The 13,347-nt window shown below is 53.1% G+C and overlaps 3 protein-coding genes across 3 annotated transcripts; 1 reads left to right on the top strand and 2 right to left on the bottom strand.

Annotated features, from left to right (window-relative positions):
- Positions 1-115: 115 nt before the first annotated feature.
- Positions 116-1,405, top strand: HMPREF1541_05065 (GDP-mannose transporter; the record flags this gene model as incomplete). Its single annotated transcript, XM_008719406.1, has 3 exons — positions 116-367; positions 415-886; positions 960-1,405. 3 exons carry the CDS (start codon positions 116-118, stop codon positions 1,403-1,405), a joined length of 1,170 nt encoding a protein of 389 aa, XP_008717628.1.
- Positions 1,406-2,694: 1,289 nt separating this feature from the next.
- HMPREF1541_05064 (uncharacterized protein) lies at positions 2,695-4,287 on the bottom strand (the record flags this gene model as incomplete). Its single annotated transcript, XM_008719405.1, has 3 exons — positions 2,695-3,634; positions 3,683-3,975; positions 4,165-4,287. The coding sequence occupies 3 exons, from the start codon at positions 4,285-4,287 to the stop codon at positions 2,695-2,697; spliced, it is 1,356 nt and encodes a 451-aa protein (XP_008717627.1).
- Positions 4,288-4,974: 687 nt separating this feature from the next.
- On the bottom strand, positions 4,975-12,622 carry HMPREF1541_05063 (uncharacterized protein; the record flags this gene model as incomplete). The annotated part of the gene is made up of 2 exons (XM_008719404.1): positions 4,975-5,004; positions 5,054-12,622. 2 exons carry the CDS (start codon positions 12,620-12,622, stop codon positions 4,975-4,977), a joined length of 7,599 nt encoding a protein of 2,532 aa, XP_008717626.1.
- Between the last annotated feature and the right edge of the window lie 725 nt (positions 12,623-13,347).

Genomic DNA, 13,347 nt, shown 5'->3' with positions numbered 1-13,347 from the left:
GCGCTTCACCTCGCATCGTTCCCCTTCTCAAACTACCCGCTTACACCGCAGTGTGTTCCGCTAATCTCCCCCGGCACCTCCCCCCTTTGGACCGGTCTCCCCTCCTCCAGCAACTATGGCCGAAGAAGAGAAGAAGAGAATGCTCGAGGGCAACGACCTCGAACTAGGCGAGAAGCAAGGCCGTTTCAGTCCACCCAGCAGACCCACGCCAGCGCCTCGTTATTCTCCCTCAACAGGCAATCTGCAGAACAACCCAATTCTCCCCGTTCTCAGCTATTGCGGCTCCTCCATCCTTATGACCGTCGCCAATAAATACATCCTCTCTTTCCCTGAATACAACCTCAACTTCTTCCTTTTGGCTGTGCAGGTACTGGAAATCCTTCTTCCTTGACCCCGCTCACTAACATGTTCTAGGCAATAGTCTGCGTCGTTGCGATCTCTTCTTGCAAAGCCGCCGGCATCATCACCTACCGGGATTTCAAAAGCGACGAAGCGAAAAAATGGTTTCCTATATCTCTGCTGCTCATCGGCATGATCTATACCTCCACCAAGGCCCTCCGCTTCCTCTCCATTCCCGTGTACACCATCTTCAAGAACTTGACAATCATCCTGATCGCCTACGGTGAAGTTCTATGGTTTGGCGGCTCTGTCTCTTCTATGGCTTTGCTTTCGTTTGGTCTGATGGTTTTGTCTTCGGTGGTCGCCGCTTGGGCCGATATCAGGCACGCGCTCGAGTCACACGGCACTTCAACCGGAGCGAGTTCTGAGCAGTTGGCGACGTTGAACGCGGGATACATGTGGATGTTGGTCAACTGCCTGTCTACTGCGGCTTATGTGTTGGGTATGCGCAAGCGCATCAAGATCACAAACTTTAAGGACTTCGACAGTAAGTACCTCTACGATACCGCGGATCTTTCTTCCTCACCATGCCAAAGGACTCTGCTAACCTCGTTCTCCAGCAATGTTCTATAACAATCTACTCACGATCCCCATCCTCCTCGTGTGCAGTCTTACCATGGAAGACTGGTCCTCAGCCAACATGGCGCGAAATTTTCCCCTGACCTCACGCAACGCCATCATCTCCGCCATGATCTTCACCGGCATGGCCTCCATCTTCATCAGCTACACCTCCGCGTGGTGCGTGCGCGCCACCTCCTCAACTACCTACAGCATGGTCGGTGCGCTCAACAAGCTGCCTATCGCCATCTCCGGTCTCGTGTTCTTCGATGCGCCCGTCACGCTGCCTAGCGTTACTGCCATCGCCATTGGCTTCGTCAGCGGCATCGTGTACGCCGTAGCGAAGGTGCGCGAGGGTGCACGAAAGGCGACCGGAAGCGTGCTGCCAACTTCCAAGGGCGTGGTCAGCGCTAGCAGCCAGAGCAGCAGAGACAGCTTGAAGGGATGAAAGGTCACTCTGGTTCGAGGAGTCCTCGTCTTCCCAGCCTGCGATTTTGTGCCTGCTCTTCTTCTGGGTCCAGTGGCTCCGACTCGAGATTACGTCTACGCATCGTGTTCAACAGCTCTACCCACAGTAGCGGGACCAGCTCAGACGTAATACACAGACTATCGTCTAGATTCCTCCACGACTGAAACAATGTCCCGGCGTAATATACAACCGCGCGGCTGGGCACCCGCCAGAAACGGACAGAACGGCGTTCTTGAGTGGCAAGCCTTTTGAGTCGGTTTGAGACATTTTCGAGAAAAAAGATAGAATTTTTCTAGGACCACACGCGAGGCGTATGAGAACCTTTCATGGCTTTGGGGGGAATGTATTACTACTACCTATTTACTGCATGAAGGGGAGACTAAGCCCCGGTATCAATCCAAATGATGACCCGAATGGCTTCCTTCACACGTTTTAAATAGATCTGCTCGAGCTTCCAACGGAAAGCAGAGAGTTGGGCGTCATGAAACTCAACCGATACCACGTGATGATATAATGCAGCAGCGCCGACCTCTAAGCGTAAGTAAGGCTCAATTCATTAGAAGCCATCTCCACCGCATGTGACGGGGACCACGAGGTTCACCCAGGGTACACTTCGGGCGGCCCGACGGATTGCGACGTACTCGAATGGGTATACGGGGTATTTCGAATGGCAGTGTGGGTTTAGTAGTCTGTTTGTTTGCGGGTGAGTGTGTGTATAGGAGGTGTTCCCAGGTGGGCTCCGCCGGCATTTATAATCCACGCGCGACGCAACACACCAACCACCAACCACGACGAGCGGTGGCAACCAACACCTCGACTTGTCAGGAATAGCAGAAGCAGATTGCTTTGATGAAAGGAAAAAAGAAGAAGAGAAATATAATGGCAAATTAGGGTATGAAACAATTTCTCATTTGCAAAAAGGCAAACTATCTGCGCCCGCCATTCCCCCAAATTCCCATGTACAGCGCATGCCACAACGGAAGCAACAGAGGCTTCGCTGCTGACGCAGCAACAGCAACGGCACCAGATGCTCCGCGGCATGCTTGACCAGGTAAGGACGTTGTCGTTATGTATGCACAAGGTGAGATTCATCAATGTTTGGTCGTCCAGTGAAGGGTTCCGTTCATACCACAGCGGCAGCAGCATCATCGAAGTTGAGACAGCGGTCATTAAATGGACGTTCATACAATCTTGTGTCCCGGTTGTCTTTTACCTAGCCCCGTTACCTGGCCCCCCAATCCCAAGACAGAGAATGTTTAGACGTGTCTTTACAGGCGAGAGCCGTGGATGACCTTGTAGTCAACGACCAGCTCACGACCGCCGTCGTTGATGACAAGGGCACGGACGGAGCCACGACCATCGTTAAAGGAGCCCTCGATTTTGCTGAAGAGGCCGTTGTTGTCGATGACGGAGAGGCCTTGCTTGATGTCGCCGGTCTCGGTCATGCAGACGAGGAGGCCGTCGTCACGGATGTCAAGGATGCGGTATTGCTTGAAGACGGGGCCGAGCATGCTCTGCACATAGACAGATGGCTCGGGGTTGGTGTTGAAGCTCGACTCCTCTTGCAGCTTCTTGGTGAAGAGGTCCACGCCGAGGTAGCGGTACTGACCAGTCTGGGAAGACAAGCTGATACGGATGACCTCGCAAGGACGGCCCTGCAGAATCACAAGGTCGCCGACGCGGATAAAGTGGCAGGGGATGGTTACTGTGTCGAAGCGAGACATGGCGCGGCGGGGCTCAACAAAGCGGACTTGATCACGAGCTCCGTCTCTAACGCGGCTTGGACCGGCAACCTCCTCAACGGCTTCGGGACGGCGGTCGTCAGAGACCTCGGTGGCGTGGTGGTGATGGTGGTGGTGACGATGAGAGAATGGGTGGACTAGGCGGTCAGCGGCACGTTCGAGACCACGGCGGAAGCTGTGGTAGTGACCCTCGTCGTCGTAATAGCCCATATCACGCTTGTGCTTGTCGAGCTTGATGCTCTCTTCGACGCGGACGTCTGTAGTAGGGCGGCGGCGCTCGTACTCGACGTCGTAGGTGTTGGTGCGGCGGCGGTAGTCTCGCTCGGTCTCGTCTAACTGATTACGAGCTTCGCGGTCGTAGGTCTGACGTCGGTCGTACTCGACGTCGTAGTGTTCGCGGGAGTCTTTGCGGTCGACTTCGATGTCAACCTTGGCGTCCTTGTAGTACTGATCAGGTGCTCTGTATCTGCAATTGTTAGATGGTAGGCCTCAGCGGTGAAGGTGGCTGACTTACTTCTCTCTGGTGAGCTCTACCTCGGGGTACCGATCGTCACGGATGATGCGGTCAGTCTTCTCGTAGATATGAACGTCGTCGCGATCCTTGCGGCGGTCGTCCTTGATGTTGATATCGAGCTGCTCCTTGGAGATCCGAGTATCTTCCCGTCCGCGCGAGGGGCGACCCTGAACTTGAACTTCCCCTTCTACCTTGGTCGTGGTAGAGTCTTCGGAAGTAGCGTCACTCCGGTACGTCGACGGGAAGACACTAATCGGAATGGGGACTCGAGCGTCAAAGTCCAGATTGTCGGCCTTTGGAGCGCCTCAACTCTCTTCTCCCTTTCGGCAGTCGAGAGTCAAGACTGACTTGGGGGGACAAGTCGTTCTTGAAATGGGGAGAATGGTGAGCAGTGCCGTGGAGTTCAGGGCACACTGCTGCACAGACCGAAGCAGGCTGATTGGTGATCAACTTGCAACGTGGATGAATAAGATTGTACGCACTGACTGTTGAGCAGAGTGTGGAATGTGAGTGAGAGAGAGAAAGGAGTGGTCAGGAGGAGCTTGGGCTTCGGTTTTTAGCCTGGGTCGTCGAGCGACACGTTGACGCAGCCTTGGCAAACACATGGTCGTCGAGGCAACCGCTCCCCTCAGCAACCTCTTTTCGCTCTAGCCTCTTCGCTTGTTTCACGTCAATCCTCCATTTCACTTGGGTTTCTCCCCTGTGGCTTCCGCTACTATTGCCGTCCAGGACTCTCCAAGGCCGTTCGCTATGTACAGAAACGACATCAGAGAAGACTCGGCCGCGGTGCATGCTCTGTGCAACCAGGGCTGCCTCGACAGGCGGATCAAAGTTGACTGCGGCCTACAACCTGCCTGAAGTCGTGTAGCACAATCATTGGCGTTGTCTTACCCACTCAACCCAAATCTCGCATCCTTGACGCATGTGCGTGCAGTGGCCCAAACCCGATTTCGCGGGACTCGTGGTGCTTGGGCTGGTCGCCTTCAGCTGCCTCGTCCCTCCTTGGCGTGCATGATGCTGCACAGTCCCTGCAGAGCTTCAGTGAGGGCCAGGATTATTCGGCCCATTCATCATCGTATTCGGTGCATCCGCGCCTGGATCTACCACTTACATCCTTACACGGTCGGTCCCTGCTTGAATCGACTCTACATGTGCGGCCATCTCAAGCTTTTGTCTATCATCATCATCATCATCGTCCAATATTGTTTGGCCAAATGTTAGCCCTTGCGCTTTTAGTCTTTCCAGCTTGCGCCTCGCTATGCAAAAAGAAACCTCACGGGCTGCCGCCATCTCTACTGTCTCTGCACGCAATTCCATTCGCACTGTTCCACATGTCAGCGGTATGCTTCGGTAAACGTCAGCTAAACTCACCACTCGGCCATCTTCGTCTCCCGTGTACACCATCTGCGGCATTGGCAAGATGCAGCTTATAGCAGAGCTGACGTTAGCGCCATCTCCGCGACTACTGTCGACGTGATTGAGCTGTCGAATGAGCTCAAGCTCAAACCGTCCGTCATGAATCACCTTGTTCCATATCCTTACGACTCCCCACTTATGACCCGTGAATATGATGTCGCGCTCCAGCCATTCATTACCCGCTCCTTCGTAGCAGGCACATGAGACGATATGCTCCCCACTCCTGTCGCCGGACTCTTGCCGCACCAGCAAATCGCCGTTGATCGTATAGACGCTGATCTGGGAGCCATGGCACAAGACAATGTTGCCAGTCACGTCGTTGACGCAAGCGCATTGAATTTCCATGTTCCCGTCGATCCTGCGAACGAATTCGCAGCGATTCAGGTCCCAGAGCATTAGCTCCCCAGCCTTCGATGCTGAAAGCAGCGCATTGAAAGATCGCGACATAGCCAGCACAGTAGCCGGTTCTCGGTGCCCAAACAGCGTGGCTTTGGGGAGCAGGTTCAGCACTTTTCCATGATGATGGATCTCCCACACAGCCACGGTGGAGTCAGTGCCGGCGGTGATCAATGTTTTGGAGTCGGCAAAGATCGCACACGATAGTTGTCCGATGTGCAGATGTTCGAATAAGCCGATCTGCTTGCCGCTATCCGCTGAGTAGAAGCGGACACTGTTATCGGAGAACCCCCACTCCATGTAGGTCTCGTAATGCGGCGGCATATTGATCCGGAAAGGACCCGAACATAAGAGCTTGTCCGCTTTCCATGCATAGCACAACGAGGCCACGCGCTCCTCACTGTCCAGGAGTGTGGAAGGGAGCCTCGTCAGCGACTCAGCTGCCGTATCTAGCCGTTTGTACTTGTGCCGGCTCTGCTCGCGGGCAGGATGTGCACGCTGAAAAACTTGGTAAGGTGTCTGTCCAAAATTGTGAATAATGCCAATAGTCGCCAGCCGTTCCACAGGGTCCGTGATCGCATCCAGATCCTTTGCCCCTTGATATGATAGATGATGAAACACATTGGCTGCCTCGATGGCGGCTTCACCTTTTTGCTTGAACCCAAAGACGAGGTCGATCCATTGATGCAGACGCTTGCTCACATATGGGCTTTCCAGGGCTTCTCGATTCTTCGAGATGAAGATTTTCGGGTCGCCTTTCGCCCACGGCGGAAGCTCGACGGAGCTGATGGATTTACTGGAATTTTGTCGGGTTCCAAAATCGAAATCGTTCAGGTTTTCAAGAAACTCCGGTAGGTAGAAGAACTCGGGCGTCAACTCGCGCACGTCCGTCATGTTCATTCTTGAAGCCGATTTCCATGTTCCCTCGATGGAGAAAAACATGCGGTCTGGATGATCGAATGTGCCCCCCTGCAGAAGTAAATACGACTTGACGAATGGCTGTAGCCGGATAAGGTACGATGTGACAATCATGGCCGACGAATAGTGCGTGCCGTAGTGAAAAGGCGGAGTATTCTCGTCAGACATCTCTGCGAATGTCTTGTATCGATCGCGGAACTCGGCTTCCCGGGTTGATGTCTGACAGCCCATAGGTTTCGACAGATCTCTGAAGGTTTGTGGGTCGTTCAGGTCGAGTTCGGCACTTGTGTAGTCAGCAATCACCCACGGGAAGACCGGGTATTGCGTTAAATCATTATAAGTCCGACCCGCGAGAGTATTGACAAGCATGAGATAGTGGAAGTTCGACAGCTCACCCTTCTGCCACTTCTTTGTAGCAGTCATTGCTGCTGTTTGACTGAAGACGTGTGCGAAGCGAGAACCGAAGCCTTGTGGCTCGTCATCCACAGACTTGAGCGTTTCGTATCGCCAGGCGAACTCCGACTGGGGGCTGTCTGGGGATCCAAAAGACGGTGCCCTGGCACTGATGAGCGAATGCAGATCATTCCGGGCTTGTGGCGAAACGACAGTAAGTAGGTAGCTGCGTCCGTCACCAAAGAAAATCTCGATAGCAACATCTCGGAATAAGAATCGTCGTTTCGAGACACTGATAACTTCAGACCACTTCCAACTCCTGACTTCGTGTTCGTTATCACGTGCCGTTGCTTTGCGCACCGTAACATCTCGGCCCGAAATCATTCGAATGTAAGAGTCCCGTTCTTCTTGAGGTGCTTGCCACACGTTGACAATCTCTCCATCCGCACGTTGGAAAAAATTGTCCATCAAGTACACATGATCCTTGCCCAATATGAGCAGGCCTTCAACTGCTTCCAGTCCAAGTATGCGAGAAATATTGGCGACGTGCTTGACTTGGTCACCTCTCTCGAGGCTGCGCATAACTTTGCGATTCTTATCCTCTGCATCCTCCTGACCCTCGTTTGGATCCTCAATAAGCTCAAAGCTATCATCGACATCATTTGGCTTTGACCCATCACCATTGGTCGGTGCATCTGGAAAGGCTTCACGGACTCCGTCTACATCAGAGTCGACAGCAGATTGAGGAGCCGGAGTCGCAGCAACTGCCTCCAGACTGCTCATCTTCACGTTTTTAGTGTCAAGCTGGAGTGCTGGAGTATCTGTGCCTTTCCGCTTGGGCTGCTGATCCTGCTGCGCTTTGCTGTGATCTTCGTGTAGTCGCATGCGCATCCTGTTGCGGCCTTCTGTCTGATCGAGCCTCCATTTGCGAGGCTTTTCTTCGGGGAAAACGCCTGATGATCGAGCCGTGTCCCTCTGCATCTTTGCAAAGGAGGTTTCGGCAAAATGAAGATCGTCCTGATGGTCTTGTAAGAGTCTCTGGTGTTTCAGATGCTCTGCCGAGTAGATGTTGGCGGTCCAATGCTCAAATGTAGTTTCGTGGCGTCTGATGAGCTCAGCCTCATCGGCTTCCTCGCGTGCCCACATTTTCAACTTCTCTCTTCGCCTGGAAATCCGACTTCGCGCGCCCTCTTCTGTTCGCTTATTCTCCTCGGCAACGAAGTGATCCCATGTTTTGGATAGAGTATCGAAGAACAGAAGATCAAGCTCGTCCCGATGCTCATCTATCCAATAGAGGAACGTTTCGTTGTCCAATTCAACAAGCTTTTCGAAGCTTGCTACCAGCCGCTTCTGCTCTGCTGTGTTTGCATAACCAAGAATTGCAGCCGCTTCCGCTGGTTTTTGGACCAAGATTATGCGCCAAAGATTGGCTGCGGCGTTTCTAACGGTCTCCCGTGGCGAAACCAAGCTGGCGTAGAGCAAGTAGCAGACCAGCTGCAAATGCGTTGATTGTGTCTCCTCTGCGGATAACAGCACAGTTTGCCAGTAACTGAGCTTTTCAAGGAAAGCAAATGAATCCTCGTCTTGGAGTTGAGAAAGGCTCAGTAGGACGGTGCGAAAGACGACTGCCCTAATCACCCCAATGGCCTGAGAACAAAGCCTGACGCTCTTCAGAGCAGCAATATCGGGGCGCTGGAGATGCTCCAGAATCGAGCCGGACAAGTCAAGAAGGCATTCGGCCCCACCAATGAACCATCCTTCGAATAGAGCTTCACCAAAATGTGAGAATAATCGGGCGAGATTCGTCAACACCTTCGGTTCTGCTAATATCTGCTGATTTAAGCTGAGATAATTCGACAACTGCGACACGGCATTGCGGAGAATCCATGACTCGAAGTATGATTGATGCTCCACGAAGCCCGGTGGAGTTTTCAGGAACAGACCTAAACCGGGGAAATCCTTCCTCGCCACGATCTGGTCGATGAACACCGCCACAATGATTTCGAGAAGATTCTGAACGATAGCAGAACCGTCGTTGAGCTCAGGTGGTTCAGCCATGGGCGATGCTGGGGTGACAGTCTGTGTCAAGCTCGACTGAGAGCCATTCTGACGTCCAACTTCCTTTGTGACCAGAACGAAAGATGAGCCTCTCCGTAATGCTTTGCCTCTAGAGTTTACCTGGGGAGCCTCCACATTGGACGTTCGGACAATTGGAGGGGCGGAAGAGAGTGGCTGCACAACGACATCGCTTCCATCGAATGTCAAAGTAGAGTCTCTTGCGTTGAGCTCTGTGCTTGCATCGACGATGTCGCTGCCGACAACCACAGGAAAAAGTACTCCCAGAAGGTCTTGTACGTACGATGAGCTTGCAGCAAACTCGCGAAACTTTGCAGACCGTGCATGGAGGTCAGACAGGAAACTAAGAACGATACCGAATGTGTCCACATGTTGACTTGTGACGATAGTCAGTAAGGGGTTTGGAGGCGCCATTGTCGACATTGAAAGGCGCTGCGGCGTTGAAGCCCCAGAAACTGGCTCTTGCGGAACGGAAAGTGTTGGTTTTTCGTGTTGCTTGGACGAAACAATTGCTTTGAGCCCGCTCTGAAGCATGCTTGTGATAACTCGAAACATCTCGGGATACACCACAGACAGCTCTTTTCGACCATTGAACAATTCCACAAGACCAAAAAGATCAAAGGGACGATTCAAGTCGAGCTTGGCCACGTCAACACCGAATAAAATTGCGAAGCAGCATGGCCATAGGGCGGGTAGATGCCACCAACGCTTCAGCCTGTGCGCCAGGATCTCAAATCCACCGCTTCGATCCTTCAGTTTCTTGACGTAAGCATCACCGTGAACTACCATCAATCGAGCCATGATCCTCATTGATAACACCACGATCTCGGGAGATGTCTCAGCCATAAGATAGAGGACCCATTTGTTGGTGACAGTTTTGGCGAAGCGTTTAATCAAGAAATCATCGCTATCCTTGCATAAGACATCGGAGTAGAGCCGCAGGACTTCCATGCCAATCTCAAAGTGAGTCAGGGAAGTACCAGGCTCTTCACCATGTCGGGACGGACTTGGGTTGGAGGACTGTCGAGGCCGTGTAGAACGCCGTGTTCCGCGGCGCGTCGGTAGATCCTGGTGACGCTTGCTGACCGCGTAGGTCACAAACAAGGCCATCGATCGCAGGAGTTCAGCGGAGACTGCTTGTGGAAGCAAGACTCTGAAGGTCTCCATGTACGCTTGCACAGCAGTCTGTGAGACAGGCTCGGATTTTAGTGCCTCAAGTAGCCTGCGTAAAACTCTCATACGCGCCAGGCGCTTCAAATTGAAACGCGCATGGATACTTGTGGCTGCAAAAATCTGGAACTGCTCGAAGTACAGCTCTTGTACGGCTTGTGGACCACACCGCCATATGCTGCAGTCCACAAGTAGCGTCTTGTACGCCATGGGGTTATTGATCACTGACTGATCTTTCTGATGCGAGTCGTATCCAACGAAATCCAGAACGGAACCAAGAACCTTCAGGAAGACGCCGGGTCGATCCAAGGCTGACGTTGGAAGGATGGCCACTGGCTTCGTGGCGTCGGTGTTGAGAGACAACTTTCCCCCGAGAAGCATTGCAAGGATCTCGTAGCCCCTTTCGCGTTCCATGACGTCGCTATTTCGCCAGCTTGACCGTATAGTCTCGAATAAAATATCAACAGCGACTGCGAGGTCTTCGGTGGTCGTAGCCTGTGCAACTAGGCCAAGGCCAACTGGTGCACATCCTCCCAGACGCCATGCGGCATCTTCCAAGGGCTGCGGGACTGCTACCGTCGGCTCGCCCATCAGCATTGCGACTCCACGAGCCTGTGTCAGTGCATCGTTGATGGAAGGCACGGCTCCGTTGATCGCCACAGCGTTAGAGCCTGACCGAGTGTAAGCGACTAAATTTTTTGCGGCGAGCTTTGACAACGATTTGACCAGCTGCGATTCATCGATATGATTTCGATCGTCCGAGTCTAAGACTGATGCCGGCGAGATGGACAGCAGGACACGGCCTTCGGCTATCAGATCGCTGGCTTTCTGTCTGATGGCCAGAATGAGCTCTGAATTGTCCTCTTTTCCGGGATGAAGCATTTCATTACGTAGATTCAAAGCAGCAGAAGCTTTGTATGTTTGAAAACCTCCCAGACAGTCCTGGAAGTTGCCATGATACTGCGGGCCTAGGTTGTAGAAGACTGCAATCAGATCGTCGCTGAGGGCATCCGAGATCAGGTGAGCAGATGCGAGTGACCACTTGGAAGTGCACTGGCCGCCCGAAGAAGCAGGCGAAAGATCGTGTGGTGTGCCGAAAAATGCTTGCACTTTAAGCCGCTGGCCACGATCCGAAGGCGGTATGGAAGGGTAGCTGGCCTTTTGTTGTTCGACAAACTCACCATCCACGAACAGAAAAGCCTTGGATGAGCTTGTTGCCCGTGGCCGCCTGTGGACGAGGCCTATGTGATACCATCGTCCAGGCTCAAAGACGATTGCCTTGAAACGGACGCTTGGCCGCGATCCACGAATTGAAGACTGCAGGATCAAGTGATGGGTATCTTTCTCAAGATAGATGAGCACAAAGCAGCTCTGCGAGCGGTCGAAGGCACCAAATAAGGTTGTATGTGCGGTTGAGTCAAACTCGTCGAACCGTGCCCAGACACTCAGAGTATAGCCGGCAGCTTCGGTAGGAGGGAACGATGCACCTAAAGTCGCCAATTCAACAGACGAATATCCAGATGTAGACAAGTCGAATTGGATGCTCGAAGGTCGGCGGGAGTTCTTGATCGCATCCAGCAGAAAAAGGGAAGCATCTGTCTTTGATCGAGCACTGCTGAACAGCTGGCCAGCTTCTTTGAGACTGGAAGCGCCTTCCTGATAAAGCAAAAGAGCCACATCCTTCCAGAGCTTTCTTTGTTGGGCAGGCAGATCATTGCTGAAGAGTAGCGGCAGCAGTGTCGAAGAAAGGCCAACGAGATGAGCATTCACCAGATTATGTCTGGTGGTCGAAATGAGCGCTTTCAGACTCAGAGGCAATGAAAAGTGCACCATGGAGGGGGCGGCTCGTTGGGACGCTCTCCAAGCAGACACTTGAATTGTCAGAAACTCTGGAAGGACCAAATCGGTTGCGCCAGCAAGCGCAGCTTTAACGCGGTCTTCAATCTCAGCAATTGTGTCCTCCGTGATAGACTCGAGTCCTTGGACTGGCTGTGATTTCGTGATTGAAGTGTATGTATCAGTGACAGTTTCCTCGCCTGTTGCGGCCACGAGCAACAGGCCGAGGAATGATTCCACTGCGAGGTCCTGGTGCGTAGATTGCTCAATCTTCTTCACAAGGACTGTAGCCAAGGATTCGATTTCATCCCAGCCGTTGCCATTTGGTCCCGTTCTGAAGAAACGCTGGTTGCCTGCATGACCTTCAAGGGAAGCACTAAGAACTCCAAGCAGTTGGCTAAGATTCTGTAGCAGTCGCTTGTTCTCCGAGGGAGACACCTCCTGCGAGGTAAAAAGATCGGTCAGGGCTTTCAACGACGTCAACAGCACGCGGTGGCCTCCAACGCGTCGGAAGCCCCCTTTAGAACCGTGCAGGTCATTGTCATCCTTCAAAATATGTCTCAATTGCTGCAGCACTGTAGAATCTTCCAACGCATGCGCCAGCGCCGAGTAGGAGGATCTGTCTATAACTCGGAGGACGTCGACAAGACCCGAAATGTCGCCATCTCTAGGTTCGGGGACGATAGCGGTCGATATCGCGCGCGAGCGGCCTTGAGTGCTGACGGCAAGGCTCATGGTGGCAGCGGAGCCTCTTCTGCGGCCACTTCACCAGCGGTGCTGAGAAGAGGGTCATCAGGGTATTGTCTGGTCTGGAATCATTTGGGGATGCTGTATCTGCATCCGGCTGCTATGCCGCGTCAAGGCGTTTTATACAGTCAGCATTGAGTGATGAGCTGATGCTGGGCCGCAAGTACTAAGATAGGCGGGTTGGCTGTGTGGCGTATGAGAGCTCACAACCGCCAAAAACCGAGCTATCGTTGGGATCGGTCCAGAAAAAGTTAGAGACAAGACGCTTGAAACGATCTTTGTATGGCCTATACAATTGCAATTATTGCATCAAGTCGACGTCTTTGCTAGTGTTCCGCGGTGCCTGCGCGTAAGGGCCCTGTCACTTGCAGCCTTGTCAAGAGGGGTGCTAAGGCTGGACTAGCCCCAAATCATGCGGCTGAGACCACCGCTCACGAGCCGCAACCCCACATCGCCGGGCCAGCTTGCGTTGCCCGGGGCGGTGCCTTCTCGGCGGCTGGCTGGGTCACATGCGTCATCCACGCGGGAGCATCGCCTCCGTCTCTAACAGGCTCCAGGACACTCTCTGCTTCTGACTGACCTCTTATCTCCCTCTCCCTCTCACCCGCACCATCAATCATATCCATCTCTTTCTCTTGTTCAATCTTCCGTCTGGATACTTGACGGGACATATTGCTAGCTTTTGAGTGCCACCCAACGTCCCCTCGGCTCGT

The sequence above is a fragment of the Cyphellophora europaea genome (genome assembly GCF_000365145.1).
Source record: "Cyphellophora europaea CBS 101466 unplaced genomic scaffold supercont1.4, whole genome shotgun sequence".
Classification (NCBI taxonomy): domain Eukaryota; kingdom Fungi; phylum Ascomycota; class Eurotiomycetes; order Chaetothyriales; family Cyphellophoraceae; genus Cyphellophora; species Cyphellophora europaea.
The sequence above is the reverse complement of the archived record's forward strand: the minus strand, read 5'-3'. Positions and strand labels throughout refer to the sequence as shown.